Below are 12,916 nucleotides of genomic sequence, written 5' to 3' on the forward strand. Positions count from 1 at the left end.
TTGAGATTTGTACCTGACTGCAGTGTTTGCATGATCAGATTTATCCAGCATAGATTTATCCAACATAGTACCCATCCCCAACACATCCAAATAGCTTTTGATATTATTTTTTTCCATTCATAAATTTGGGAGAGAGTGTTATATACACACATACACACTTTTTCTTTTCAGAATTCTCACTTTTTAATTTTATATTTCTATTTTAATCAACTGTGGTTGATTCAGGTTTCCCTGGTGGTTCAGTGGTAAAGAACCCTCCTGCCAATGCAGGAGACATTAGATCCCTGTGTCAAGAAGATCCTCTGGAGAAGGAAATGGCAACCCACTCCAGTACTCTTGCCTGGGAAATCCCATGGACAGTGGAGTCTGGTGGGTTACACTCCATGGGGTTGCAAAACGTCAGGCATGGCTTAGCAATGAAACAGTAACAGCAACTGTAGTTGATTTACAATACTGTAGTTTCAGGTGTACGGCAAAGTGATTCAGTTATACATGTATCCATCTTTTTCAAATTCTTTTCCTATTTATATTACTACAGAATATTGAGCAGATTTCTCTGTGCTATACTGTAGGTCCTTATTGGTTATCTATTTTAGAAACAGTCATGTATGTATGTCAATCCCAAACTCCGAATTTATATTTCCCACCCCCCTTTCCCCTTTGGTAACCATAAATTTTCCCCTTTGGTAACCATAAATTTTTCTATGTCTGTGAGTCTGTTTCTGTTTTGTAAATAAGCTCAGTTGTATCATTTTTTTAGGTTCTGCATATAGGCAATATCATACGAATTTGTCTTTGTCTGACTTACTTTACTCAGTATGATAATCTCCAGGTCCATCCATGTTGCTGCAAATGGCATTATTTCATTCTTTTTAATGGGTGAGTAATATTCCATTGTATATATGTGCCACAACTTCTTCATCCATTCATCTGTCAATGGACATTTAGATTGCTTCCATCCCTTGGCTATTGTAAACAGCGTTACAATGAATACTGGGGTACACGTATCCTTTCTAACCACAGTTTTCTCTGGACATAAGCCCAAAGAGTGGGATTGCAGGGTCATATGGTAGCTCTATTTTTAGTTTTTTAAGGAATCTCCATACTGTTCTCCATAGTGACTGCACCAATTTACATTCCTACCAACAGTGTAGGAGGGTTCCCTTTTCTCCACACCCTCTCCAGCATTTATTGCTTGTAAACTTTTTGATGATGGCTATTCTGACTGGTATGAGGTGATATCTCATTGTAGTTTTGATTTGCATTTCTCTAATAATTAATGATGTTGAGCATCTTTTCAAGTGCCTCTTGGCCATCTGAACACACACACACTTTTTATACTTGCAAAAATATTCTTCAATATTTATGGAGCACTAGACAACCATCAGAGAAGGCAATGGCAACCCACTCCAGTACTCTTGCCTGGCAAATCCCATGGACGGAGGAGCCTGGTAGGCTGCAGTCCATGGGGTCACTAAGAGTCGGACACGACTGAGTGACTTCACTTTGACTTTTCACTTTCATGCATTGGAGAATGCAAAGGCAACCCAATCCAGTGTTCTTGCCTGGAGAATCCCAGGGACGGGGGAGCCTGGTGGGCTGCCGTCTGTGGGGTCGCACAGAGTCGGACATGACTGAAGCGACTTAGCAGCGGCAGCAGCAGTAGACAACCATGGTGAAGGCTCCTACTTCTGATTCTTAAACTTATTACTTAGAAGTCCTCCATCTTGGCTCCATACAGGACCAGGTACATAATTTGCAGGGCCCACTGAAAAATGAAAATGCAGAGTCCCTTTTTCAAACATCATTAAGAATTCCAAGCCAGTAGAAATAGCAGAGCATTAAAACAAACCCAAGATCCCTCTGAGCACAGAGCCTGTGTGACTTCATGGGCACACTCCCACGAAGCCATCTCTGGTGCACGAGTCCCCACATCAATCCCAAATACCTCTAACATTCTAGGGGCCACTCTGATTTAATTCTCAGCCCTCCCTGCTTCAGAAGTGGTGCCTCTTCCAGCTCTTTTTAGATAAACTCTTAATTAGGCCCCAGTCTCTTTTGAAGAACTTACCTTAGAGCAACAGTGTACAATTGTTACGCCTGTTCTTTTACTGTGGACATACCGCATGTGAAAAAGCTTGTTGTCTCTCTCTCTCCCTCCGTCCTCTCAGCTTGTCCAGAATCCATACACAGAGGAGGCTGCAGATCTAACAGGAAACTCAGCAGTAGGGAGTCACTATGGATCTGATAAGGAGCAGTTTCTAATGAGTCACGAGGTCCCCTCCTGCCAGGGTCCCTCCCCATGTGCCAGCAGCCAGCACCACGGGCATGCTGGGAAAACCTCCCACCCAAGTCTTTGCCCTGGGTCCAGAGTCTGTGCCCCATCTAGGTAACCGCTGAGAACAACGGAGGCTACACACAACAGAAGTTCCTTGTTTTGCAGGTACTGAGGGCCATAATCCCTAACTCTAAACACTGGCAGCTCCTGAGATCAAGCGGAAAGCAGGTCAGAGGGGGAGTCTGGGGAGAAGAATCCAGCACCAGATTCTGTGGCCTGCAGGTTACATGCCGTGTAAGAGGAGCAGGTAGGAGATCTTTCAGGGGGCAGAGATTCAAGCAATGAAGTGCAGACAGTGCAGGGGGTCAGGCCCAGGGGAGGTTTGGGAAGAGGCTCTGTAGAAGGGGGGTCGAATGTCAAGGGGGGTCTAGAGCTGACTGCTAACCCCTCCCAAATTCAGGGGCCTGTGACAGCCACCCCAATACCTGAAGCCATGGCCAGTGGGGAAGATGAGCCGAGGAACTGCGCAGTGTGTGGGGACCGGGCTACAGGCTACCACTTCCATGCCCTGACTTGTGAGGGCTGCAAGGGTTTCTTCAGGTGAGAACCTCCTCCTCAACACAACCAACCTCCCAAACTGCCTGCCAGGCAGCCTTTAAGCCTCGGCATACGCCAGGGATTGTCCGGCTACAGCACTCTTGCTTCTTGGAACCCAACCACCCTGTAGCTAGCACGTGACCCACTGGCAACCTCCACACTGTATAAACACGTGGCAGAAGAACAGAGGGAGGCAGAGTGTGCGTCCTCTGGACACAGCCCCATAGCCAAGTGTACTCACTACCTGCAAAGCACCAGACTAGCATAGTCTATAGAAAGTATAGACTTTCCTGACTGATTGTGTGCCCCATGGGAATGCTTGAGATGTATTGTGTCCTCCCTACCCCTAGGGACTTCTGGACACAGCTCAGATTAGCCCATGTCACCCTAGATTCAGGATTTTAGTTCCCCAACCAGGGATTGAACCCAGGCCCTTGGCAGTGAAAGCACCGAGTGCTAACCACAGGACCACCAGGGAATCCCTACCATAGATTCTTTGGGACCATATCATTGTAGCCCCTCACATACCCACCTGCTTGCTGCCATCCCTGACCCTCACAACGTCTGTCTCCACAGGAGAACAGTCAACAAAAGCACCAGCCTCACGTGTCCCTTTGCTGGAAGCTGTGAGGTCAACAAGGCCCAGAGGCGCCACTGCCCAGCCTGCAGGTTGCAGAAGTGCTTGGATGCTGGCATGAAGAAGGACAGTGAGTTGGCCCCCTACCATCCCAAGAATCCACTGTGTCCCCCCCCCACCCACCGACTATGCTTTGCCCATGTTCCCACAGCTTTATTCTCCACATGGAAGACAGAGGAAGCTTTTTGAAACGAGTCAGACAATGTCTCTACCCTGCTCAAGATTTCCAAGGGCTCCTTATCTCTTTTATGGTCCATGGTCTCACAGTCCCATGTCTGCCATACCACCTCTCAGATTTCACTTCCTCCTCTTCCCCTTGCTCAATCCATCCCAGCCACACTGATGTCAATGCCATTTTCAAACACACCAAAGTACCCTCTCCTGGGGACTTATGTAACTTATACTTGCACTTGCCATTGCCTCTACCCGGAATGCTCTTTTCCTAGGTATTCTTATGCCTTGCTTTTTCTCCTCTCTCTCTCAAGTATAGTGCCTGTGACTTACTAACTACTCAATGATTGATTTAATTTTTTTCTCAGTGCCATGTAATTAGGTACAGCCCCCAAAAGACAATGTAACTTGTAATAAACTTAAACTAACAGAAATCAGCTTGCCTAAGTACACTCAGCTGAAAACTGGAGAGTCAGTATTCACCAGACCCTTATTTTCTTTGTGACATCACATTACTTTTCATCATGGAGCAGTAGAAAAGAAACTGTAGAAGTCAAAAAATCTTGAATCCAGTCTATATCACATCAGTATTTTGTGACCTTGGACCTGTAACTAGAATGTCAGCCTGTCTGTGTTTCTGAAAAACATGGAAATCACACCCGCCCTCTCTACCCATGGGATTGTTTCATTCACTGAGACCTAACCTCAGAAGCTTTGAAATTATAAAGCTATTGCCACACAAGGTGATGTTTTTGGTATCACGAGCCCTCCCTCTTCAATATTCCCCCAGAAGCCAAACATCTCCTAATACTTTCCCCACTTTATTGTCCATCCTTCCTTTCCCTCCCACAGTGCGTTGTTTTCTGCCACAGTGTCCCATGGGTTGGAGAAAATGTACAGGAATCCCCTACCACCTGGAGCCTCCGGGACTCCAGTCGCGCCCAAGGAAACCTCAGGAACTCTCCTCCCTCCTTGTATCCATTGTGCAGAGTGTCCAAGGGTCTCAAGCCAGGGGCTAGCAGAGAGATGTGCTCTCTGCTGGTCTCAATAGCTTTGTCACATCCCTTCCCTGGGCACAGTGATCCTATCGGCAGAAGCCCTGGCATTGCGGCGAGCAAGACAGGCCCAGCGACGGGCACAGCAAGCGTCGATGCAGCTGAGTAAGGAGCAGAAAGAGCTAGTCCGGACACTCCTGGGGGCCCACGCTCGCCATGTGGGCACCATGTTTGACCAGTTTGTGCAGTTCAGGGTGAGCATTTATAGGATTCAAGATGAAATAAGACAAAAAGGGTGCCCAAGGAGGCTGGCCTGAGGGAGGGGACTGTGTGCCATGCCCTGATAGAGGACAGGACTTCTCCAGAACCCCAGCCGAGGCAGACTTCTCAGCCTGGAATCCTTTCAAGATAAAGCTGTTGGGTTAGTCACTTAGTCGTGTCTGACTCTTTGTGACCCCATGGACTGTAGCCCGCCAGCCTTCTCTGTCCATGGGATTTCCCAGGCAAGAATATTGGAGTCGGTTGCCATTTCCTCCTTCAGAGAATCTTCCCAACACAGGGATCAAACCTGGGTCTCCCATATTGCAGTCAGAGTCTTTACTGTTTGAGCCATCAGATAAAACTAGAGATACCTACAAGAGACCCCTAGCACTGGGGCCTCTCACTCAGGTTCTGATCTCTGCAGCCACCAGCTCATCTGTTCATCCATCACCAGCGTTTGCCCACCCTGGTCCCCGTACTGCCCCTGCTCATGCATTTTGCAGATGTCAACACTTTCATGGTACAGCAAATCATCAAGTTCACCAAGGATCTGCCCCTTTTTCGGTATGTGACCCCTCCCCATGCCTTTCAGGAAGAAATTGCTCCAGTAAATTATAATCCCACTCCATTAAAAAAAAAAGAGTCACTAACCAAACTAACCCATCCCTCAGCCCTTTCAAGTACCAGATCTTGAATTCTCAGCTTGGCTTTTAAGCATCTCAATAAGAACTGGGGGTTCCTCTCCCTCTCTGAAGTTCAGCCTAAAGTGCAGGTTTCCTGCTTCTTGCAGGTCCTTGCCCATGGAGGACCAGATCTCCCTTCTCAAGGGAGCAGCTATAGAAATCTGTCAAATTGCACTTAACACCACTTTCTGTCTCCAAACACAAAACTTCCTCTGTGGGCCTCTTCGCTACACCATAGAAGATGCAGCACAAGGTAAGATGGTGCTCGGGCAGTGGAGGGCATGCATTCCTTTGGTAGGGTATGTGGCGAGGTGACCCGCAGGCTCCTAAGCCTAGTATCTCCCACAGCGGGGTTCCAGGAAGAGTTTTTGGAGTTCATCTTTGGCTTCCATAGGACACTGCGCCGACTACAGCTCCGGGAGCCTGAGTATGTGCTCATGGCTGCAGTGGCCCTCTTCTCTCCTGGTGAGCATCCCCCAAAGCCCAGAAACTTCCATTCTACCACCTCTGCCCAAACTCCCAGCTCCCTCAATCCATCCATCCAGGCCTTGTAGTCTCCAAACCTGTGGAGTGGGTCTATCCCAGTCTTGGCTCTCCAAGCCACCCACAACCTCCCATCTTATCCTTCCTCACTCCCTATCTTACAGACCGGCCTGGAATAACCTGCAAGGAGGAGATCGACCAGTTGCAAGAGGAGATGGCGCTGACTCTGCAGAACTACATCCAAGGCCAGCAGCCGCGGCCCCGGGACCGGTATGGTGGGATTGGGCATGTGGAGGCTGGGTGAACTGAACTCAGGATGAGTACTTTCACTGTCCTTTCCTTTGGAACACCAGGGCCCCTGGGGATCTAGTCCTTCCCTCCCGTTTCAGAGTTCGGTATTCAAATGGCTCCTACTGCTGTTTCATCTCACTTTTTCCAGATCTTTTTATTCAGCAGAGATGCAACGTGGTAGCTCACAGGCTCTGTGTAATAGCATTCCTGAGATTGATGACATCTATCACCTCACCAAGCCAACCTCTCCAGACTAAAGCAACCTTATCAAGAGTCTTGTTCACTCTCTCGGCCCTTCCCCTCCTCTCCATTGGTCCAATTCCTTTAATTTTTCGTTCCCCTTGAAGTTATGGTCATTCAGTTTCATGGTCAAAGCCAGTCCCTGGTTCCACAGTCCATGAGCTAACCAGGCTCTGGGGCACACTCCACTTCTGTGTTGCTTATTCCTGAATGTGCCAGTTTGATCAGAAGAGGGGTGCGTTATCATACCAAAGAACATACCCACCTTCTAGAACCTGCTCTACAAGGCCAGATCCACACAGTTGAAGATCTGGCCAAGGCAGGGGTTTCTTCTCACTTGGCCCTCTGAGCTCTGGGTTCAAGAAAAACAGCATGGTGAGAGAAATCAGTGTCACATAGAAGCCCCTTTGGAACTTGATGTTCAGACCTAGCTTCACTGAGAGGCAATTCAGGGGGTCAGGGCCTCAGGGCAAGACTCTTAGCTGCCTTATTTCTCTCCTCTTTCCCTCGTGACCACAAAGGTTTCTATATGCGAAGCTGCTGGGCCTGTTGGCTGATCTCCGAAGCATTCACGATGCATTTTGGTACCAAATCCAGAACATCCAGGGACTGTCCACCATGATGCCACTGCTCCAGGAGATCTGCAGCTGAGGCCCAATCTACCTGCTTCCCCAGCCCCACCTGGACATGTTGGACTGGAAAGGGGAGAATCCTGGGGCCAGAGACTGCAGACAGTAAACAGGGAGCCCGTTGGTTGCAAAGAAAGATTAAAGCAGTAACTGCCTCTTCATGCAGTAATAGGGAGAGTGAGGGGTGCTGTGGGGACAAAGTTGTTCTCTGGAAGCACAGAAGATGGGGAAGGAGGAAGCCTCAGGGCTAAGAGGTAAAGAAGCTCCTTCTGGGAATAGGTGGGCCCCACTTTCTGAGGTCAAAGATTTAGCCCTTCAGTCCTTCTTTTCCCAGTTTGGGAAACTCTGGGATGGAACACAGGATGGGGAGTGAATCCCATGCAGATTTTTCTGCTCTGAAGAGAAAGAGGCTAGGAGCTTTAATCCACAGAGAAATAGAGGAGGTGGGAGTGAGGAGAGAAAATTCAGCCAGACATACCCCTTAATCCTTCTCCCCTAGTCCAGAGCCGTAAGAGCATGGGAAGATGATACTGGACTGGTGGCAGAGGTGGGAGACTCAAACCACGGCCTCAGCAGCTGCCCCTGTGGCAGCTTCAGTTCTGAGGAGGGTGTGGTCCTGTCCCCACTCTGCTCTTGGGACCCAGAGGTCACCCAGCAAGGTGGGCTCTGGAGAGGGCTCTGGCCCCAGGACACCTGACTCGGAGGCTCCAACTGTTGTGTGGGCTGGCTCTGGGGTGACCTCAGCCCACAGTGATGCTAAAGCCACAGTGGAATCTGTTGCGCCAGTGATTAAGGAAGGCTCCGAGGGCAAGGGTGACAGGCAGGGGGGGCATCTTCTTCTCCAGCACAGCACCCACACACCAGTTACTATCCACCAAGCCTGTTGGGGAAGAGAATACACACTATGTTATTTAACAGGGCTTGGAAAAAGGGGTCAGCAGATTTAAGGCGGCGCTTCCCTCCCACTGCCCGCCCCAATCCCTCAGCACTTCGGAATATCATCTGAACAGCCCTCACCTCTAAATACCATGTTGGCCTGGGGCAGAGTCAGGTGGTAACCAAAGGAGAAGGTTGTGTCTTGTAGCCTTGTGTTTGCTTCAAACTCCACTCCAACCTGAACCTGAGAATGGTGGGCAAGGATGGGAGACGGATCTGTCTCAGTGAAGACGAGAGGAGTCCTGACAGGGGACTGGCAGAATGAAGGCACGCATGAAATGTATACATAGTGTGGGCAGGAAAATCAGCAGGCCAGCAGGGCCTGTGGGGGTCTGCAGGGACTTGTTGGGGGTAGGGGATGGGGTTAGTAGACTAACCTGTTCATTTGCCCTGTGGTAATAACTTGCATGGGCCCCACCTGATCCCACATTCAACGTAGCTACCCAGTGTACGGCTGTGAAAACCAAAGTATAAGAGAAAAAGACCGTTACTGCAATAGAACACAGGCCAGAACCTCCAGCCAAGTCCAGAATGGCCCTCCCCCTCACTGCTCTTCCTCACCCCATACCCGAGTACTTCCCAGCCAGTGTCAGGATGGCCCCCTCTTCGCCCGGCCGCCGGTGATAAACTAGCTCTCCTCCCAGCACCAGCCGATGAGTGAGGCTCTGCAGGAAGTGAGCGACCATGATCACTGCGGGGGAGTGGGGAGACCCGGAGTCAGTCACAGAGACAGGCCTGCTCTCTCATTCCCAACGGCCCCCGCCCCAGCCTGCCCCCAGAGCTTCTTCCCTAATCCCTGAACTGTACAGACAAGGTAGAGGCATAGTCAACATCAGCAGGTGGGTGGCCAAGACCGAAAGAAGCCTGTACCCATTCCTCACCTGATTCCCCAATCAGGTCCGGATTTCCTAGGGTCAGAGTGGCTGTGTAGTCATCTCCCCGATACTCGCCATCAAACTGCCAGGTCAGGAACTTGGCCTGCTGCGTCTAGATAGGGAGAGCAAGAAGTAAAATCTCCCTCTCTCTTTGCAATCACTGCAGCCTCTGCTCCTCTCCCTCAGCCACCAGGGCAGAACACTCGAGGAGGAGAAAGAGGAAATGCTTCAGTGGATGAAGGCAGGACCCGCGGTCACCTGAAAGACAGCCTTGGCTCGGAGCCGCTCTGCCAAGAGGAGCAGGACCTGGGCGTTGAGGCTGCCACTGCTGTCCATATCGCCCACCACAGTGGGGAACACCTGTGGAAGAGTGTCCACAGTCAGTAACACGCAGCGGAGGGGCCCCACTCAGCCGCAATCCAAATGTAGGATTTCTTTAACAGTACGCAGCACCCCCTAGTGGAATCACAAAGACAAACTCTCAACTCATCACACAGATTTGTTTCCCCCACCTTCTCCCATTCAGAGGAAACACAGAGGACATACCCTGCCCATTCTTCCCCATGACAAACACATTTCCTCCTCCTCTACGTCTGAGTCCCAGCTGGGCTTTGGGGGAGATAACCCAGGGGAGTGGAGCGCTCACCTCAGTGGGACTAAGTTGCCAGTCCCCGGCATAGGCCGCATGAAGATGATAGCCGGGCAAGCCCAGAGCGCTCATGTGCACAGTGTGAGACACCTGAGGAAAGAGAAATCAATGCAGGAGACAGCACCCCTGCTCCATTTCAATCCCCCATCCTACCCTTCATCTATTCCCCATCCCGCAGGTCTTTAAGAAACCCAAACATTCCAACTTATACAGAGGGTCACCGGATTAAAAGCAACGAGTCCCACAAGCAAAGGAAGTCAAAAGGGCCCCATATCCCTCCTCCTTTGTCCCATATAGCCTGGCGAAGGGGGGAGCACAAAAGGAAAGGAGAAGATCCAGGGACAGGCAGGGAGGAATAGAGAGGAGGGGCCAGAGAAGTGGGAGCACCTGGAAATGGCTGCTGAGAACCTTGTTGACCACGAGCTTCACTCCCTCCATCTGTGCTGGGAACACATCTGAAGGGAGGGGAGGGGGAAGGGAAGGAATAAGCAGACAAGGAACCCCTACCCCACGAAGTAGTCTCCCCTTTCGATCCCACAGAAGTGCTTTGGAGCAACTGACCTCCTCCCAAGTCCTGCAACAGGAAATGCTCCACTCCATGGGGGTGCCTGATCCTCCCTGAGGCTGCATGGCCCAGCTGTGATCTCCCCTTTTCTGCTCCCGTCACTGGACACCCGGCACTCAAGACCCCGCCCTTCTCTGCCCCTTCAACGTGAGCCGCCCAAATGCCTCGGGTGTCTGCTCACCTTTGCATAGCCGGTGCAGCTCATCAAAGCTCCCAGGGTTGGGGAGAGGCTCCTCTCGACGGGGGCTCCGGCGGGGCAAAGCCCCCATAGGTGCCAGGCCCAGTGTGTTCCCCATTTCAGTAGAGAGGTCAGGGAGGGGCCGGGGTTCGCCTGGGAAAGGACGCTCTTGCTCCCTCTACCCTCCACGGGCCCCACCCCCCATTATCCGGCTCCCCAGCCCCAGAAACTTCCACATAGTCCGACGCTAGACCTGGAACAGGAAAAGTAGGGGGGGAGGGCACCGGTGGGGAGCTTGAACCCCAGGCACACTCCCATTTCATCTTTAATCCCGCTGTCACCCTTGTAACCTCCCCCACTCTCTAATCCTAGTCTCCACCACAGACTTTACCCAGCCTCCTAGTCTTTCTGCTCTTCACCCCTAGGCCCTATGGCGAGGCTTGCAATGAGGCAATAACCCTTACCTTCTCAGACCATCATGCTGCCCCTTTCCCCCAGGCACACCCCGGTCATCTTGATGGGGGCAGCCATCTTGACTGATGGCACAACTGCGGCTTCACGCTGCACCCCCAGCGTGGTCACGGACGCCATCTTGGAACCGGGCGACAAAAAAGATTTCAGAGACCCAACCCTCCTTGATTGAGCTCCGCCCAATGGATTTAAAAAAAAAGAAAGAAAAAGGAAAGGCTGCTTGGCTGCCGAGCATTGGCCAATAGGAGAGGAGAACGCAAAAGAGTGGCCGACCTTACGTCCAGAGAGCTCCAACCCCGGCACTGCGGGGACAGGCTGTACTTGATTGGTTAGGTCCTTAGATCTACTCAAATAGATGGCGTTAAATTGCCCTGCCTCTCCAAGGTCGGGAAAAATCTTTTAACGAGCAAGACACTAGAGGGAGCATCTTGGGGCCTGAGTCACTGAAGTTCCCTCCACTGTGTAGCCTGGAGACAGATAGCCTGTGAAAGGTGGCCCAGGGAAGGACTGAATACTTCTTTCGAACACTGATTCATCCCTCTCCTAGGGGCCCCGCCCCCACCCAGACCCATACGAACCCGTGGGGACTGCTCTTCGCAGTCCTTCCCAGTACACAGTACACCCTCAAATGAATTCCATTCGTAGGTACAGCTCTCCGTAGGAAACGGGACTCACCCTCCCTCCTGGAGGCCCAAACCTTTTAAAGTTCACCCTCTTGTCCGCTCTGTAGAAAGGGAATGGGTGTGAGAGTTTGGGGTAGAGGGGCAGGGGCTGCCACCTGAGTTCCAGCAGTAGTCCCTGAAACACCTGACCTCTGAAGTTGATCCTTCCTTCCCTGGTTCCCTAGGAAAGAAAGAAAGTGAAAAGGTTCCCTAGGCAGAGTTGGCAAATAAAATCGAGAAATATAGGCTCCTGCCCTCAAATGCGCTCCGCTCCAAAGCCAGGGACAAATCAGTGGAGCGCCCTTTCAAGCACTAAGTGCTCCACAGGGGAATAGTTGAAGATAGAATAAAATTTCTTAGGCTCTGGTCACCTCCCCTACTAGCTCTCACATCACCACTCCCATCTTTTAGGAAGAGGTCAAAGGATGAAAGATACAAATACTTGTGATATCTGTTTAGCTGATTTCACCCGAATGCCTTGGGCCTGGGGAATGCATCTCTGTCCTCCCTCATAATCAGGACAGGGACAAGGGCCAGGACCTTGGTCGGAGGGATGTTATGGCCCCTGCTGACTCATATTGACTGACCACTGCCTGGAACTGATAAGGGGATCGAATGCCCAGAGACCTTCAACCTTTATCCTGCCAGAGCACTCCAATGATGGGGGGGTGGGGGGGTGGGGAGGGGGGGTGGGGTGAGCAGCAGCTGCTTTCTGAATTTGTTTTATTGGGGGTGGGCTGTGCTTGCTGATCTGCACTCAGGAAGGGCATTCTGGTTCTAGTGTTTTCTCCCCCATCTCATTCATTACACATTAACTCAAAAAAGTACAGAGTCAATCACACCTGGCCTCTGGCCCTGATCCTTATTCTCCTAACCCGTCTTCCCCTCACCCCTGTCCCTGATTTTTTATTTTATCGCCTCTCTTCTGTCCCCCGATACCTCTCTGCCACGTTTCAGTGAATGGGGGTAGGGTTGGGAGATGAAATTTACCCATAATGGTACAAAGATACCAAAGGCTGAGGTCATTAGATCTGATACATCAAAGTTTTCCAGGAAAAAACAGAAGAAAACCCCAGAAATCCTGCTTACTGAAGGATTCAGATCCAAGGACTACTGCTCCCAGGCCCCAAAGGAATGAATCTTGAACAGGACTAAAATGTATCCCCTTGGCATCCATTAAGGCCCTGCCTCCGACCCCATCACCAGGCGTCTCCCATATGCCGGCCTCTCCTCCCCCCACTTCTCTAACTTGTTTACTCCATCATAGTCCCTGCCCCACTGGACTCCTCCAAAGTCCTTATCACCTGACGGGGTG

At 50.8% G+C, this 12,916-nt stretch overlaps 2 protein-coding genes and 1 long non-coding RNA gene across 5 annotated transcripts; 1 reads left to right on the top strand and 2 right to left on the bottom strand.

Moving 5' to 3' along the window:
* Positions 1-1,542: 1,542 nt before the first annotated feature.
* On the bottom strand, positions 1,543-3,610 carry LOC122430411. Its single transcript, XR_006266330.1, has 3 exons — positions 2,764-3,610; positions 2,072-2,244; positions 1,543-1,768 (listed from the first exon to the last, which is right to left on the bottom strand). It is a non-coding gene; the product is annotated as an uncharacterized LOC122430411 (long non-coding RNA).
* NR1I3 (nuclear receptor subfamily 1 group I member 3) lies at positions 2,279-7,420 on the top strand. Of its 3 annotated transcripts, none has more exons than XM_043451012.1 (9): positions 2,279-2,585; positions 2,739-2,878; positions 3,452-3,582; positions 4,763-4,932; positions 5,364-5,503; positions 5,730-5,875; positions 5,974-6,087; positions 6,270-6,375; positions 7,158-7,420. In XM_043451012.1, the coding sequence occupies exons 2-9, from the start codon at positions 2,772-2,774 to the stop codon at positions 7,285-7,287; spliced, it is 1,044 nt and encodes a 347-aa protein (XP_043306947.1). In that variant the 5' UTR covers positions 2,279-2,585; positions 2,739-2,771; the 3' UTR covers positions 7,288-7,420. The 3 variants fall into 3 exon arrangements, with proteins under 3 accessions (XP_043306947.1, XP_043306946.1, XP_043306945.1); XM_043451011.1 differs by having other exon boundaries at positions 2,283-2,585; positions 5,971-6,087; XM_043451010.1 differs by having other exon boundaries at positions 2,283-2,443; positions 5,971-6,087.
* Positions 6,532-11,088, bottom strand: TOMM40L (translocase of outer mitochondrial membrane 40 like). Its single transcript, XM_043451013.1, has 10 exons — positions 10,933-11,088; positions 10,472-10,721; positions 10,113-10,180; positions 9,723-9,815; positions 9,335-9,436; positions 9,083-9,188; positions 8,770-8,892; positions 8,579-8,655; positions 8,283-8,385; positions 6,532-8,145 (listed from the first exon to the last, which is right to left on the bottom strand). Exons 2-10 carry the CDS (start codon positions 10,584-10,586, stop codon positions 8,006-8,008), a joined length of 927 nt encoding a protein of 308 aa, XP_043306948.1. The 5' UTR covers positions 10,587-10,721; positions 10,933-11,088; the 3' UTR covers positions 6,532-8,005.
* Between the last annotated feature and the right edge of the window lie 1,828 nt (positions 11,089-12,916).

The sequence above is a fragment of the Cervus canadensis genome, chromosome 2, assembly GCF_019320065.1.
Source record: "Cervus canadensis isolate Bull #8, Minnesota chromosome 2, ASM1932006v1, whole genome shotgun sequence".
NCBI classification, from domain to species: Eukaryota; Metazoa; Chordata; class Mammalia; order Artiodactyla; family Cervidae; genus Cervus; species Cervus canadensis.